Here is a 16,686-nt window from a genome sequence, read left to right on the forward strand (position 1 = left end):
ACACACTTCTTTTTTTTTTTAATGTATTCTTTAATTTACAGTACGTAATTTATTTTTGCAGGGCACTCTGAATGTCAACAAGCATCGATCCCAGCATGAGGCCTTTGTCAGAATGGAGGGTTCCAGTAACAAGAACACAGGTGAGGCCTTTGTCAGAATGGAGGGTTCCAGTCGCCAAATTATTTTGGAGGGTCCCCAAATTATTTTATTTGTTATTTTTTTTTACGGTTTTTCAAAAATAGCAGACCTACAAGCTCGTAGCGCGCCACTCGGTGGCGCGCTACGAGCTTGTAGATCTGCTATTTTTCAATAGCTAAATTATAACAATGCTTAAAACACCAAAAGGGGTTCCCGCCCAAAATGGTTTAAGGTTATTGTAGCAGTCAATTTATATTGGGGGTCGGGAGGGGGCGGGGCGGGGGTCCCGAGACATTGCCAAAGCATTTTCGGGGGTCCCCGGCCAAAAACGTTGAGAACCCCTGTACTAGGCCAGTGGTTCCCAAACGTTTTCATGTCAAGGACCCCCAAATTGACACTAATTAGCCCCGCGGACCCCCATTTGAAGACATATACCAGGGACCCCCATAAGAGAAGATTATTACGGCTCTAGCAGTGATTCTCAACCCCTTTAATTTCAAGGACCCCCAGTTTGACATGCATTAGTCTACGGACCCCCATTTAATGGCATTTCTATCTCTGGGACCCCCAATTTATATTGTAAAAACAATTAAATTTAACTCTGAGAGTGTACAAATGGAACCAAATTTGTACACAGATTCATAAGGGTCCATTTGGTTCCAAACTATCATTTAGCTGGGGACCCATGTACAACAGACCCATAAGGGTCCATTTGGTTCCAAACTATCATTTAGCTGGGGACCCCCTGGAACTCCCTCAAGGACCCCTGGTGGTCCCCGGACCCCACTTTGGGAACCACTGGATTAGGCATCTTTCACGGACCACAGATAGAGCAGCCAATTCCATTCTTCATCACACAGAGAGCAGATCCTACACTCTACAATCCACTGTTTTTCAACACTGAGGCTCCTTTTCCACCGGTTGGGAACCGGTTTCCACCGGCTGGGAACCGGTTCAGTCCTTTTCCACCGGTTGGGAACCGGTTCAGTCCTTTTTGGATCTTAGTCCATGAGCCAGAGCTCCAAAATTGGAACGTTAATTATGAGTTGAGTGAGCAAAACCATACCTATATTAAATTGTTATCACCATGAAACTTCCCCAGTTGATTACTTACACAAAGACAATGATTTATTGTATTACAAATTAAAAAATCACACCCGTGTGAAGTGAGGGGTGAAATATGCAAAAAAATATGAAAAAGCTACTACTGTGGAAGGGTTATCATATATTAATTTACTTATATTGATCCTATAAACAATTTAATATAGGTATGGTTTTGCCCACTCAATTCATAATTAAAGTTCCAAAATTGGAGGTCTGGCTCATGGACTAAACCAAAAAGAACTAAACCGGCTTCCAACCGGTGGAAAAGGGGCCTGAGAGTGTTCAAATGAGCATAGGGGTCCAATTTGCACATGCAAGAGTCCTTTTTGCACCCATAAGGGTCTATTTGGTTACATTTTGCACACTCGGGCGTTGAGTGTACTACTACTACTACTACTACTACTACTACTACTACTACTACTACTACTCGGTCCGCAGTGCAGTTTCAAGAGAAATCGGGAGAAGGAAAGACCTCCTCCTTTCTGTTTGTCATACAGTTGGGTGCCACCGATATTGTCCCTTATCATTTGACCCATTTAGGCCTGACCTCAAAATTTAAAAAAATCCTTCTAAATCCTCCAGTTTTCTGAAATAAATATTTTCACGATTTTTCAAAAATAGCAGACCTACAAGCTCGTAGCGCGCCACTCGGTGGCGCGCTATGAGCTTGTAGATCTGCTATTTTTCAATAGCTAAATTATAACATAATGTTTAAAACACCAAAAGGGGTTCCCGCCCAAAATGGGTTAACTGTCCTTTTGCGCAGATCACGCAAACCTCAGCAAAAAGAAAAGGACAATATCGATGGCCTCCAACTGTATGCCCCCCCTCCCTCCCCTGTCGTCCTCTCTGTGTATGTGTGTCAGATTTGAACAGCGACGTGTTGGTGAGTGGCAGTAAGAATCGGAACCGGGCCGTGCACGGCGACACCATCGTCGTGGAGCTGCTGCCCAAGAGTGAGTGGAGGGGAAAGGCTACGTCCCTGACGGCGGGCACGGGGGACGAGAAGACCGGAGAGGACGCCCAGAGCCAGCCCATGCCCACAGGTGAGACACATGGCAGTCCACCAGAGCCAGCCCATGCCCACAGGTGAGACACATGCAACAGTCCACCAGAGCCAGCCCATGCCCACAGGTGAGACACATGCAACAGTCCACCAGAGCCAGCCCAAACCCACAGGTGAGACACATGGAAGTCCACCAGAGCCAGCCCATGCCCACATGTGAGACACATGCAACAGTCCAGCAGAGCCAGCCCATGCCCACATGTGAGACACATGCAACAGTCCACCAGAGCCAGCCCATGGCCACAGGTGAGACACATGCAACAGTCCAGCAGAGCCAGCCCATGCCCACATGTGAGACACATGCAACAGTCCACCAGAGCCAGCCCATGGCCACAGGTGAGACACATGCAACAGTCCAGCAGAGCCAGCCCATGACCACAGGTGAGACACATGGAAGTCCACCAGAGCCAGCCCATACCCACAGGTGAGACACATGGCAGTCCACCAGAGGGCGCTACGGGCTTGTAGATCTGTGGGGGGGGGGGGGGGGGCGCTACGGGCTTGTAGATCTGCTATTTTTCAACAGCTAAAGTATAAAAACAATGAGTTAAAGTGGGTTAAAGGCTATACGGTGACACAGCGTGCGTTCCTGGCTGCAGGCCGCGTGGTGGGGATACTGCAGAGGAACTGGAGGGACTACGTGGTGACGTTCCCCCCCAGGGAGGAGACCCAGTCGCAGAGCAGGAGCTCCCAGCGCGTCCTGGTCATCCCCTGGGACCAACGCATTCCCAAGATCAGGATCAGCACTCAGCAGGCCGAGGCCCTGCAGGTCAGATCCTACTGTTGATTTTGACAGCAGATTTCAGTTTTAGTCTCTTGATTAATTTTGCCATTTAGTTTTAGCCACCTGGAATGTTTTAGTGTTAGTCTAGTTTTAGTTGACTAAATATCATAAGATTTTAGTCGACTAAATGTACAGTTGATTTAGTCGACTAACATGTGTTTTGGCGGGCCTTGATGCCGTCGTAATGACTGATTTTACACTTGCTGAAAATATCTACAAGCTTTGCTGTATTGATGTTGGTACCATTAGGAGGAAAATGTTGGATGGAAATAACAATTCTTCTACATTCTCTAATTGTGTGGGCTTATTGTAAACTAAGTAATGCAGATGTTTAACAATAATGTGACTCTTGAGAGCGTAAAATGAAACCAAATGGACCCGTACGGGTCCATTTGGTTTCATTTTACGCTCTCAAGAGTTCAAGATCTATAAGGGTCCATTTGGTTGGACACTGTTTGAAAACCACTGCAAAAAATATCTTTACAAAAAAACCACAAAACACAACACTGCTGCCTTCCTGTCTCTGTGTATAGGACCACAGAGTGGTGGTGCGCATGGACTCGTGGGAGAGCACCTCGCTCTACCCCAACGGCCACAGTGTGCGCGTGCTGGGGCGGGCGGGAGAGCTGGAGACCCAGGTCCAGACCATCCTGGTGGAGAACTGCATTCACGTGCCTCCCTTCTCAGAGGCCCAGGTCTGATTCTTTGTCTTGCTTTTACAACCATGTCCAAATAACTGTACATTAAACTCAAGGGGCCCTATTTGTATTTGTGTTTGTATGTTAGAGAAAGTCAAAGATGAGTGTTACGTTTTTTTCATTTGCTGCTTCCTGTCGTTTTAGCGATTTTTAGCTATTTCTTCAGGGGGGCAGGGACATTCGAACATGGGGCTAAAGGTGGTTGCACACTGGACGCGTTTTCCGGAAAACCGATGGAGAAACGCAGCTAGAAATCCGAAGAACGCGCTCAGTGTGTGGGGACCTTAAATCTGTATTTTTTTTACAAAATGTTATAGCGATTTTTTTTTAAATTATTTACTATAGTCCTACTAGACCCCACAAAATTACATCTGGCCACAAAATATCACAGGATCTACTGAATGTGAACCCCCACACGCGTGCGTGCGTGCGTGCGTGCATGTTGACTCATGTTTATTTCTGTCTGTGTCTCGTCGTGTGTTTAGCTGAGAGAGATGCCAGTGACCTCGGCAGAGAGCCCGTGGACTGTGGACCCCGGCCAGGCGTCGGAGAGGCTGGACCTGCGCAGCACACACCTGGTGTTCAGCATCGACCCGGCGGGCTGCGAGGACGTGGACGACGCCCTGTCGGTGCGCATGCTGCCCGGAGGCCGGCGCCTGGAGCTGGGCGTTCACATCGCCGACGTCACTCACTTCGTCGCAGAGGGATCGCTCACCGACCTGGAGGCGCGAGCCAGGCAAGACGGATTGGATAGACGTATCGTGTTGGTTTTGACGGCAAACTTTTTATATATGTGATGTATGCCATGCTTTTTTGTTATTGCTTAATGTAAATCGCTCTGGATTAAGAGCGTCTGCTAAATGCCTAAATTGTAAAATTGTAAATTGTAAACTTTTGATTGGGTTTTAGCCATAGTCTTTTTGAGTCAAATTTGATCTAGTTTTTGTCATGTTTCAGTCATATCATATGAAATGTTTTAGTGTTTGTCTAGTTTTAGTCGTCGTTTAAATCTACAGTTGATTTTTTACGACTAAAATGTATTTTTGCAGGCCTAGACGGACGGATGAATGCAAAGCCTAACGCCAGGGCTCCACCGGACGCGTTGCGTCTCCGTGGCGTGCGTCAAAAAACGCACCGGTTCAATTTTAATGCACGCGTCGCGTCAACGCAACGCAACGCGGGCAGTGGAGCCACCCTTCATTGATTAAAAAGGGAACATTCCCTGACGGTGTCGGAGACGCGACACTGACGCGCCCGGTGGAGCCCGGCCGTAAGTCGTACTTTGTCGGGCGGGGGTGTTGCGGACACTAATCTTTCAACAGCTAAAGCATATAATAATGGTTAAAGTGGTTAAAAAGCTATAAGGTGACACGGATGCAGGTGAGTGGCTAAGCCTCCTGGCTTAATGGTGTACTTTCCGTCCTGTGTTTCCCCAGGGCTACTACGTACTACCTGGCAGACCGCAGGTATGACATGTTGCCGGGCGTCCTCAGCGCAGACCTCTGCTCTCTGCTTGGAGGAGTGGACAGGTCAGTGCCACGGTGTTTGGGTCTGGGCCGCATATGGATGGATGCATGAATGAATAGTTTATTTCGGTGCTTTACATTTACATGTTAAGTTTCATCATTTGCATTTAAGTTTTTTACAAAGGGGTAGCACCGAAAAGGTCTAGGCTGAAGCCGGAGCTTATTTTGCCTAGCCTTTAAGAAAAGAAACAAAATACAAAATGTATACAAAGAAAAGAAACATAATACAAAGGAAACAGAAATAAATAAGGCATTTTTTAGAACTTAGTCATTTTAGACTTATGATAATAATCTTATGTTAATGTTTAATAGTGTTAATAATGATCTTATGATAATAATAATAATAATAGTAATAATGATCTTATGATAATGTTTTATATCTATTTAATACTCTACTTTTAAATAGCTTTTTAAATTTGATAAGTGATAGCTTTAGTTCATTATCCAGGCTATTCCACAAGTCAACCCCTATTTTGGATATACATCTACCATTTGTGTTGGTCCTTGCCCCTTTTTGTTTTAATACACATGTCCCCCTGAGGTTGTACTGGGATTCTCTCATTTCAAACAGCTCCTGTATGGATAATGGTAGTATTTTTTTTATTTATTTTGTTCATGACTATTGCAGTGTTTAGGTTGACTATATCTTCGAATTTTAGTGTGTGTTTGCAGATATGGATGCATGTCGTCACTGTAGGGCAGAAACCTTGTTGTGTGTCCAAAACCGTAGGTTATTATTCAGTCACAAGCCAGTTGTTCATACTTTTTATTGGTTAAATATTCATAAAAGCCCACAGACAGCCTTCAACCTGGCATCCCTGTGTTGGGCCTGGCATTATAGGTGAACATAAAAGAATTAGCCAGTCTACGGGTTTTGAGCTTGTAGAGCGACTATCTTTGCTCATAAAACGAAGTATAAACAGTGCATTCATTTATGAAAAGCAAACAAGAATGACACGCATGTCATTAACAGCCAGGTGAAACAAGCCTTCTCCGTTGTGCATCTGTCCCCCCCCCCCCCTTTTTTTTTACCCTATGATTTTTTTCATTTTATTTCGCTAGGAACGTGTATGTTTCTCTGTCACAACCTCCTGGCTGTTGGTTTCGTTCGTTTCCGACGTTCTTTTGTTGGTGCAATACCTGTGTTTTGATTTCGATGGCAGCAGCCCTACCAACAGCCATTAAGAAATGTGAATCCCTTGACTCCTTCAAAACCGCTCTACGGGCGACTGAAATTTGAAACTGGCCCCTGTAAAAAAATAAATAAAAAAAAGACACCCCTTTTTTCCCCATACAGTACATGTTTTTCCCATTCTTTTTAACTTCCTTTATATGATGATTCCCTATCTTTAAATTTTCTTTTGAACATGGAGGACCCTGATGTAAACAAGTCCTCAAAGTAACACTTTGTGTATTGACTTTTGTCTGAAATGTACCCATTCTACATACTGTGGAAATAAAAATGTTCAATCAATCAAATAATAGGTATGCCATGAGTGTGCTGTGGGAGCTGGACGCTCAGACCGTGGAGGTGAGCCGCGTGTGGTACGGCCGCACCCTGATCCGCTCCTCCTACAAGCTGCAGTACGAGCTGGCCCAGGCCCTGCTGGACGGGCGGCAGGCGCAGGAGGAGGTGCCCGAGCTGGCCCCGCTCCCCGCCGACGCCAGGGACGCCAAGCTCGCCCAGCTCGTCCAGGCGCTGGAGACGCTCACGCACATAGCCAGGCAGCTGCGTGCGCAGAGGGACAAAGGAGGCGCGCTGGAGCTGGAGGGGGTGGAGGTAGGATTCAGCCGCACGAGAAGTGCTTTGTTTGGACAGCGTTTTGGAAGTGAGCTGAGCTAGAGCTGAGCTGTCACGAATCACGATTAGGACATTTTACTTGACGATTAATTGCCACACAAATAATTGCGATTAACGATTGAATTGTGATCGTGGGCATATTTAATAACTTTATACTTTCAAAATGTTTCACAAGTAGTTAGGGATGTTAATAGTTAATTTCTCAACAATAGCTCAACAAACTCTTTTCTTTTTCTTTTTAAGAAATGAAAAGAACAAACAAAACTGCTCCCCAAATCTATTGTTTTGATTAAATCAGGATTTTATTAATTGTATTTATTACAATCAGTTAAATCAGTAAATCAGTAAATCATACTTTTTCATATCAAGGTCCATTACCATGGACCACCATCTGATGACATTTAGCCTCTCAGACCCAAGACTTTGAAAATGGTATCGTTGGACATGATTTTGTCCACAATTGGTTGAGCGTAAGATTTAACCCAAGTGGATTTGGTTTCATATTTTACTCTCAAGAGCTAAAGCTCTATATGGGTCCATTTGGTTACCAACCTCTCCATCATTTATCTGGGGACCACCAGTACCACCTGGAACCCCCACCTCAAGGACCAGTAGTATCACCGCCCTGATCATGAACATTTCTAAATGCGTCCCTGCTCAGGTGCGCGCTCAGCTGGACGAGGAGAAGAACATCACGGCGCTCGTCCCTCGCCAGCCGCTCGAGGTCCACGAGACCGTGGCCGAGTGCATGATCCACGCCAACCACTGGGTGGCGCGCAAGATCCAGGAGAGCTTTCCTCAGCACGCCCTGCTGCGTCACCACCCGCCGCCGCGTCAGGAGTTCTTCGGTCAGCTGGTCGACAGCGCCAAGGCCATGGGCTACGCCATCGATACCAGGTGACTCCCATTAACACATTCACCCTTTTGGTGTTTTAAGCATTATGTTATACTTTAGCTACTGAAAAATAGCAGATCTACAAGCTCATATGGTCTAAAAGTGTGAAAAACGTATTTTTCATTTCACTAGGTCAAGAAGAAAAAAAGTTGAACAGAATAATTGTGTATTTTTATATTTTGTTAAGCAGTGACTAGGCTGAGGGTGTTTCAGCTAAAAGTATGAATCCAGCCAAGGTTTCTGATACAAGCGTCCGGAATGAATTTTGGACATACATATACACACGGGTGGCTGGCATCTATCTCCCTTAAAGATACAATTTACAATATAGGCATTTAGCAATAAGCAGACACGCTAATCCAGAGCACTAGTCCGATCCTCTGGATCGGACTAGTGAAGAAACACGGGAAAGGTTGCCGTATATTAGATTAGTCGATGGGTGGCTCTTCCAAGAGAGATTTTGCGCTCTCATTAGAAGGCGGGTGTAAGTGCCATCCAACCGTTTCTCTAATTTCTTTGGAAGTGTCCATGTCTCGGAGCCATACAGTATAGTAGAATAAGCTTGATGATCGTCCTAAATATTTAGTTTAGTTAGAACATTATACTAAGCTGTGATGACCAGATCTTATGCATGTCATTGCAGGCTGACCAGGCCATACCATTCCTAGATTGAAAGTCCTTTGGGGAAGAAGATATATATGAACCCAGCTACTTGTAGTCATCAACCTGTTTCATAGGAGTGTCGTTAAGAGTAATATGAGTGCTATGTCTACATGCATTTACAATGCTATCTAAATTACATAAGTTCAACTTTTGCATACGCCTGTAAGGTTGTCGAGGCTAGGGCAAGTGCTACGGGCTAAGATGGAGGCCGAAGAGGTGGGTTTTCAGACTACGGCGGGAGATTGGGAGAGGTTCTGATTGCAATGGGGAAAGTTCATTCCATGGATTGGGTGAGAGGTTCAGTTGAAAGGTTCATTGAAAACGTCTTGTGTTTTCCCACCAGGTCCAACAAAGCTCTGGCGGACTCTCTGGACCGCGCCACGGACCCCCAGGACCCTCTGGTGAACAGGATGCTCAGACTGATGGCCACCCAGGCCATGTCCAATGCTCTGTACTTCTCCACTGGATCCTGCTCTCAAGATCAGTACTACCACTATGGTACTACCTAGTCCACACTGCATACCTGATCCAAGATCAGTACTACCACTACGGTACTACCTAGTCCACACTGCATACCTGATCCAAGATCAGTACTACCACTACGGTACTACCTAGTCCACACTGCATACCTGATCCAAGATCAGTACTACCACTACGGTACTACCTAGTCCACACTGCATACCTGATCCAAGATCAGTACTACCACTACGGTACTACCTAGTCCACACTGTATACCTGATCCTAGATCAGTACTACCACTACGGTACCACCTAGTCCACACTGCATACCTGATCCTAGATCAGTACTACCACTACGGTACTACCTAGTCCACACTGCATACCTGATCCAAGATCAGTACTACCACTACGGTACTACCTAGTCCACACTGCATACCTGATCCAAGATCAGTACTACCACTACGGTACTACCTAGTCCACACTGTATACCTGATCCAAGATCAGTACTACCACTACGGTACTACCTAGTCCACACTGTATACCTGATCCAAGATCAGTACTACCACTACGGTACTACCTAGTCCACACTGCATACCTGATCCAAGATCAGTACTACCACTACGGTACTACCTAGTCCAGGGGTTCTCAACCCGTGGGTCGCGACCCCTCGGGGGGGTCGCCAAATTATTTTAGGGGGTCCCCAAATTATTTTCCAAAAAAAAAAAAAATTTCACGATTTTTCAAAAATAGCAGACCTACAAGCTCGTAGCGCGCCACTCGGTGGCGCGCTACGAGCTTGTAGATCTGCTATTTTTCAATAGCTAAATTATAACAATGCTTAAAACACCAAAAGGGGTTCCCGCCCAAAATGGTTTAAGGTTATTGTATCAGTCAATTTATATTGGGGGTCGGGAGGGGGCGGGGCGGGGGTCCCGAGACATTGCCAAAGCATTTCCGGGGGTCCCCGGCCAAAAACGTTGAGAACCCCTGACCTAGTCCACACTGCATACCTGCGTTTTAAACCCATTTAGACCTGAGGACGCGTCTGTGTCGCCTTATAGCTTTTAGCCACTTTAACCTTTATTTTTAAACTTTAACTGTTGAAAAATAGCAGATCTACAACAAGCTCATAGTGCGGCACCGAGTGCCGCTCTGTGACATTGTTTATTGTTTATTTCCGTTCTGCGGCAGTGTCGGTCCGTTTTGGCGGCCAACGCCGCAAATGCCGAGACATGCGGTTATAAATCAGCCGTCTCTTCCCTGTGAGGTTAGGGTTAGGGTTTGGGGTAGGGTGTCGGACTGGCCGAGAAACACTGACGCGGGTGTATTAGCAATTGGCGGAGACTCCGCGGCTGACGCCGCTGCCGGGAAATGCACTCGCTCTCCCTCCTATTCTGGGGATAAATATTCATCGTAAACTCACAATGTGTTGCATTCCGTCGCCATTTGACATATTGTGAGCTGTATTGACAAGTATTTTCGGTTTAGAGATTTACTGTAGAGGGGAAAATCACACCCGAGTGAACTGAGTGGTGCAACTCAGTGTGGGGGTCCCCGGGGTGTCTCCGGAACTTCCAGACCCACAGGAACGCGCCCAGGGTGCCGGCCTGGTACCGGCGAGCCGCCCCGCGTCTGAAACGGTTGAGAAATGACAGAGTTACCGTGTGGGGGGTCCCTCTACTGTACTGTACTGTCACTGTACTGTACTGTCACACCCGAAATCATTATGTACAGTTAATATTTGTGTGTGTATTAGGCTGCGCAACAGTGACACTTGGTTGTGAAAACCAACCAAACGCTATTTTCGTGCTCGGACACAGCCAGGGACACAGCCGCTATTTTCGTGCTCGGACACAGCCAGGGACACAGCCGCTATTTTCGTGCTCGGACACAGCCAGGGACACAGCCGCTATTTTCGTGCTCGGACACAGCCAGGGACACAGCCGCTATTTTCGTGCTCGGACACAGCCAGGGACACAGCCGCTATTTTCGTGCTCGGACACAGCCAGGGACACAGCCGCTATTTTCGTGCTCGAACACAGCCAGGGACACAGCCGCTATTTTCGTGCTCGGACACAGCCAGGGACACAGCCGCTATTTTCGTGCTCGGACACAGCCAGGGACACAGCCGCTATTTTCGTGCTCGGACACAGCCAGGGACACAGCCGCTATTTCCGTGCTCGGACACAGCCAGGGACACAGCCGCTATTTTCGTGCTCGAACACAGCCAGGGACACAGCCGCTATTTTCGTGCTCGGACACAGCCAGGGACACAGCCGCTATTTCCGTGCTCGGACACAGCCAGGGACACAGCCGCTATTTTCGTGCTCGGACACAGCCAGGGACACAGCCGCTATTTTCGTGCTCGGACACAGCCAGGGACACAGCCGCTATTTTCGTGCTCGGACACAGCCAGGGACACAGCCGCTATTTTCGTGCTCGGACACAGCCAGGGACACAGCCACCCAGAGACACACATAGCTCCGTATAGGAGTGGTTGCACCACTCAAAAAGGAGGGGCCCTCTTATAGACCTCTTCAGCTAAGTATATAGGGTTTAAGTGGTTCATAGATGACTTTAAAGTAGTTTTGTTTTACCTGAACCTCTCTCTCTCCATCTCCCCTCTGTCTGTCTCAGGCTTGGCTCTAGACCGCTACACACACTTCACCTCACCTATCCGTCGCTATGCAGACATAGTGGTCCACCGCCTCCTCACTGCAGCCATCAGCCTGGAGAAAGGCCAGGTCCCCAAGGGGCCCAACAAGGCGTCTGTGCTGAACAAAGAGCTGGAAGAAATGTCGCAGCACATCAACTGCAAAAACAGGGTCAGCAATATTTACTTATAGGCTGGGCTATTTTTAAGGATTTTTACCTCCAACATTTGCTTAATTATACTTCAACTATAGGACAAGTTCATAACATTTGGTCAAATGGGGGAAAAAACAAGCAAACAAAAAAACAAAATCTAAAAACGTTCGATTTCACGGACCAGCGGGGAAAAATCTGGGTGGAGAAGTGAATGGCACCACTCAACCCCCAACCCACCACCACTCAACCCCCAACCCTCCACCACTCAACCCCCAACCCTCCACCACTCAACCCCCAACCCACCACCACTCAACCCCCAACCCTCCACCACTCAACCCCCAACCCTCCACCACTCAACCCCCAACCCACCACCACTCAACCCCCAACCCTCCACCACTCAACCCCCATCCCTCCACCACTCAACCCCCAACCCTCCACCACTCAACCCCCAACCCTCCACCACTCAACCCCCAACCCTCCACCACTCAACCCCCAACCCTCCACCACTCAACCCCCAACCCTCCACCACTCAACCCCCAACCCTCCACCACTCAACCCCCAACCCTCCACCACTCAACCCCCAACCCTCCACCACTCAACCCCCAACCCACCACCACTCAACCCCCAACCCTCCACCACTCAACCCCCAACCCTCCACCACTCAACCCCCAACCCTCCACCACTCAACCCCCAACCCACCACCACTCAACCCCCAACCCTCCACCACTCAACCCCCAACCCTCCACCACTCAACCCCCATCCCTCCACCACTCAACCCCCAACCCACCACCACTCAACCCCCAACCCACCACCACTCAACCCCCAACCCTCCACCACTCAACCCCCAACCCTCCACCACTCAACCCCCAACCCACCACCACTCAACCCCCAACCCTCCACCACTCAACCCCCAACCCTCCACCACTCAACCCCCATCCCTCCACCACTCAACCCCCAACCCTCCACCACTCAACCCCCAACCCACCACCACTCAACCCCCAACCCACCACCACTCAACCCCCAACCCTCCACCACTCAACCCCCAACCCTCCACCACTCAACCCCCAACCCTCCACCACTCAACCCCCAACCCACCACCACTCAACCCCCAACCCACCACCACTCAACCCCCAACCCACCACCACTCAACCCCCAACCCTCCACCACTCAACCCCCAACCCACCACCACTCAACCCCCAACCCTCCACCACTCAACCCCCATCCCTCCACCACTCAACCCCCAACCCACCACCACTCAACCCCCAACCCACCACCACTCAACCCCCAACCCACCACCACTCAACCCCCAACCCACCACCACTCAACCCCCAACCCTCCACCACTCAACCCCCAACCCTCCACCACTCAACCCCCAACCCTCCACCACTCAACCCCCAACCCACCACCACTCAACCCCCAACCCACCACCACTCAACCCCCAACCCTCCACCACTCAACCCCCAACCCACCACCACTCAACCCCCAACCCACCACCACTCAACCCCCAACCCACCACCACTCAACCCCCAACCCTCCACCACTCAGACTGTGGTTATACTGGTCAGCTCCCAGGTTTTAATGTGTAGGGCTGTCTGTGTGTTTCTGTGTGTGCAGGGTGTTGCTGAAAATGAACGCACGCACGCACGCACGCACGCACGCACGCACACACACACACACACACACACACACACACACACACACACACACAAAATCCTATGCCGGTACTCAGTGCCCATGTGCATTAATATGATTGATTGGTCTATAAAAATGGATGCAGCCAGACCGTTTTATCAGTTTTACTGTAGCATGACATGATGCCACTGGACATGAATCCAGAGAAATGCACAGATTAAAAGTAGGTAATGATAAAATAATAAAACAGAAAGACAGATACAACACATATCAGGAGAATAGTTTTTTTTTATTTAATTATAAAGGCTGCGAGAGAAAATATATATATGTGAATGAAATCGATTGAATACTTTCCCATAAGATACAGGTCGATACACATTTGGCCTGTAGCCAAATGTTTTGTTGGTTTTAAAGCGCAAATAACATGCATTTTAAAACTGCTTTTAATATTTAATATCATATTGTCTATGTCCCTCAAACTTATTTCTAATGGTTTGAGCTTCAATCACCACTCTGATATAACCAGGCCTTGTCATTTCTTTCTGGACTTTGAAAGCAGTTTTAGCTGCAGTACCACAATGTCCTGAGGTGGTGGGGGTGCTGATATGCAGATTATTTAATATTTGAGTCATTATAATACTGATGCTAGATAAAACCAGGCTTGTTTCCATTCCATGCCAGCTTGGAAAATCAACAATGGTGGACATTGTAAACAAAGTGGAAATGCAAATTTGGAACTGAAGACTGAAGAAGAGGAAGAATTATACATTCCTTTCAATCAATTATACATTGATGACATCACGATGAAGCCAAAATCAGTTGAGCTGTTCCTGAGAGCAATTTCCATTAAAACACCAATATGATATGAAAGCCTAATTGTTCAAAATTGGTTATTTGTGGGGATAGAAAACACATATGGGAGCCCCAAAAACACAAAAGAAATTGAAAAAGTTGAATTTTATGTTATAGGTCCTTTAAATAATAGATTTTGTTTAGCCTGTTGTCTTTTAACTGTTCGTGCTCATGTTTGATTTGTGCAGGCGGCGCAGCAGGCCCAGAAGTTGTCTACGGAGCTGTTCCAGTGTCTCTACTTTAAAGATAAAGACCCCCAGGAGCACCAGGACTGCGTGGCCGACGCCGTCATCTATGCCATACGAGCCAACGGCGTGCTGGTCTTTGTCCCTCAGTAAGACTGTGAACAATATTACACCTTGAATTATTCTGCTGGTCTTTGTCCCTCAGTAAGACTGTGAACAATATTACACCTTGAATTATTCTGCTGGTCTTTGTCCCTCAGTAAGACTGTGAACAATATTACACCTTGAATTATTCTGCTGGTCTTTGTCCCTCAGTAAGACTGTGAACAATACACCTTGAATTATTCTGCTGGTCTTTGTCCCTCAGTAAGACTGTGAACAATATTACACCTTGAATTATTCTGCTGGTCTTTGTCCCACAGTAAGACTGTGAACAATATTACACCTTGAATTATTCTGCTGGTCTTTGTCCCACAGTAAGACTGTGAACAATACACCTTGAATTATTCTGCTGGTCTTTGTCCCTCAGTAAGACTGTGAACAATATTACACCTTGAATTATTCTGCTGGTCTTTGTCCCACAGTAAGACTGTGAACAATACACCTTGAATTATTCTGCTGGTCTTTGTCCCTCAGTAAGACTGTGAACAATATTACACCTTGAATTATTCTGCTGGTCTTTGTCTCTCAGTAAGACTGTGAACAATACACCTTGAATTATTCTGCTGGTCTTTGTCCCTCAGTAAGACTGTGAACAATACACCTTGAATTATTCTGCTGGTCTTTGTCCCTCAGTAAGACTGTGAACAATACACCTTGAATTATTCTGCTGGTCTTTGTCCCTCAGTAAGACTGTGAACAATATTACACCTTGAATTATTCTGCTGGTCTTTGTCCCACAGTAAGACTGTGAACAATACACCTTGAATTATTCTGCTGGTCTTTGTCCCTCAGTAAGACTGTGAACAATATTACACCTTGAATTATTCTGCTGGTCTTTGTCCCTCAGTAAGACTGTGAACAATACACCTTGAATTATTCTGCTGGTCTTTGTCCCTCAGTAAGACTGTGAACAATACACCTTGAATTATTCTGCTGGTCTTTGACCCATTTTGGGTGGGAACCCCTTTTTGGTGTTTTAAGCATTATGTTATACTTTAGCTATTGAAAAATAGCAGTTCTACAAGCTCATAGCGCGGCACCGAGTGCCGCGCTATGAGCTTGTAGGTCTGCTATTTTTGAAAAATTGCGAAAATGTGACACAAATCTTTGAATATATATTATTTCCCAGCGAACGGTTTTTAACTCAAATATTTGCTTCTGGGAGGTCCCTGAAACAACATATTTTCAGATGGGGGTCCGGGGCCAAATGCAGATCATTCTGGGGGTCCTTGACATGAAAAACTTTGAGAACCACTGACATAGAAACATGAGGTTTTTCAGAAAACTCTCTGATTTAGAAAGCATTTGTAGAATCGTCCTCAGGTCAAAATGGGTTAAGAGTCAAGACTGTGAACAATTCACCTTTAATTATTCTGCATCCATTACACCAGTGGTTCTCAAACCTTTTCACGTCAAGGACCCCGCAAATTGACACTTAGTAGCCCACAGACCCCATTTGAAAAGATGTGCCAGGGACCCCCGTAAGATTTCTTTTTTTTTTTACGGCTCTAGCAGTGATTCTCAACCATTTTAATTTCAAGCACCCCCAGTTTGACATGCATTAGGCTACGGACCCCCATTTAATGGCATTTCTATCTCTGAGACCCCAATTTATATTGTAAAATCACTTAATTTAACTCTTAAGAGTGTACAATTGGAACCAAATGGACCCCAACGGGTCCATTTGTACACTCTCAGAGTTACAGACCCACAAGGGTCCATTTTGGTTCCATTTGTACACTCTTGAGTTACAGACCCATAAGGGTCCATTTGGTTCCTAACTATCTCTAATTTAGCCGGGGCCCCCCTGGAACTTCCTCAAGTACCCCTAGGGGTCCCCGAACCCCACTTTGAGAACCAATGCATTACATCATGATAAAAAAAGAAGATCTGTTCTTCTCAGCAAGCGACACA

The 16,686-nt window shown here is 46.9% G+C and overlaps 1 protein-coding gene across 2 annotated transcripts in view; it reads left to right on the plus strand.

Moving 5' to 3' along the window:
- The window catches only part of dis3l (DIS3 like exosome 3'-5' exoribonuclease), a 49,279-nt gene that overhangs the window by 9,669 nt on the left and 22,924 nt on the right, over positions 1 to 16,686 (plus strand). For both annotated transcript variants that reach the window (XR_013791302.1, XM_079516776.1), the window contains exons 6-16: positions 62 to 140; positions 2,109 to 2,288; positions 2,908 to 3,077; positions 3,626 to 3,787; positions 4,276 to 4,526; positions 5,227 to 5,319; positions 6,802 to 7,096; positions 7,779 to 8,014; positions 9,019 to 9,173; positions 11,771 to 11,958; positions 14,614 to 14,759. Coding sequence is in view for 1 of the 2 variants with exons in the window: in XM_079516776.1 (XP_079372902.1) it covers positions 62 to 140; positions 2,109 to 2,288; positions 2,908 to 3,077; positions 3,626 to 3,787; positions 4,276 to 4,526; positions 5,227 to 5,319; positions 6,802 to 7,096; positions 7,779 to 8,014; positions 9,019 to 9,173; positions 11,771 to 11,958; positions 14,614 to 14,759 (1,955 nt within the window). In the remaining variant the exon portion in view is untranslated. The remainder of the gene's footprint in view (positions 1 to 61; positions 141 to 2,108; positions 2,289 to 2,907; positions 3,078 to 3,625; positions 3,788 to 4,275; positions 4,527 to 5,226; positions 5,320 to 6,801; positions 7,097 to 7,778; positions 8,015 to 9,018; positions 9,174 to 11,770; positions 11,959 to 14,613; positions 14,760 to 16,686) is intronic.

This window comes from Electrona antarctica (genome assembly GCF_951216825.1).
Source record: "Electrona antarctica genome assembly, chromosome: 12".
Classification (NCBI taxonomy): Eukaryota; Metazoa; Chordata; class Actinopteri; order Myctophiformes; family Myctophidae; genus Electrona; species Electrona antarctica.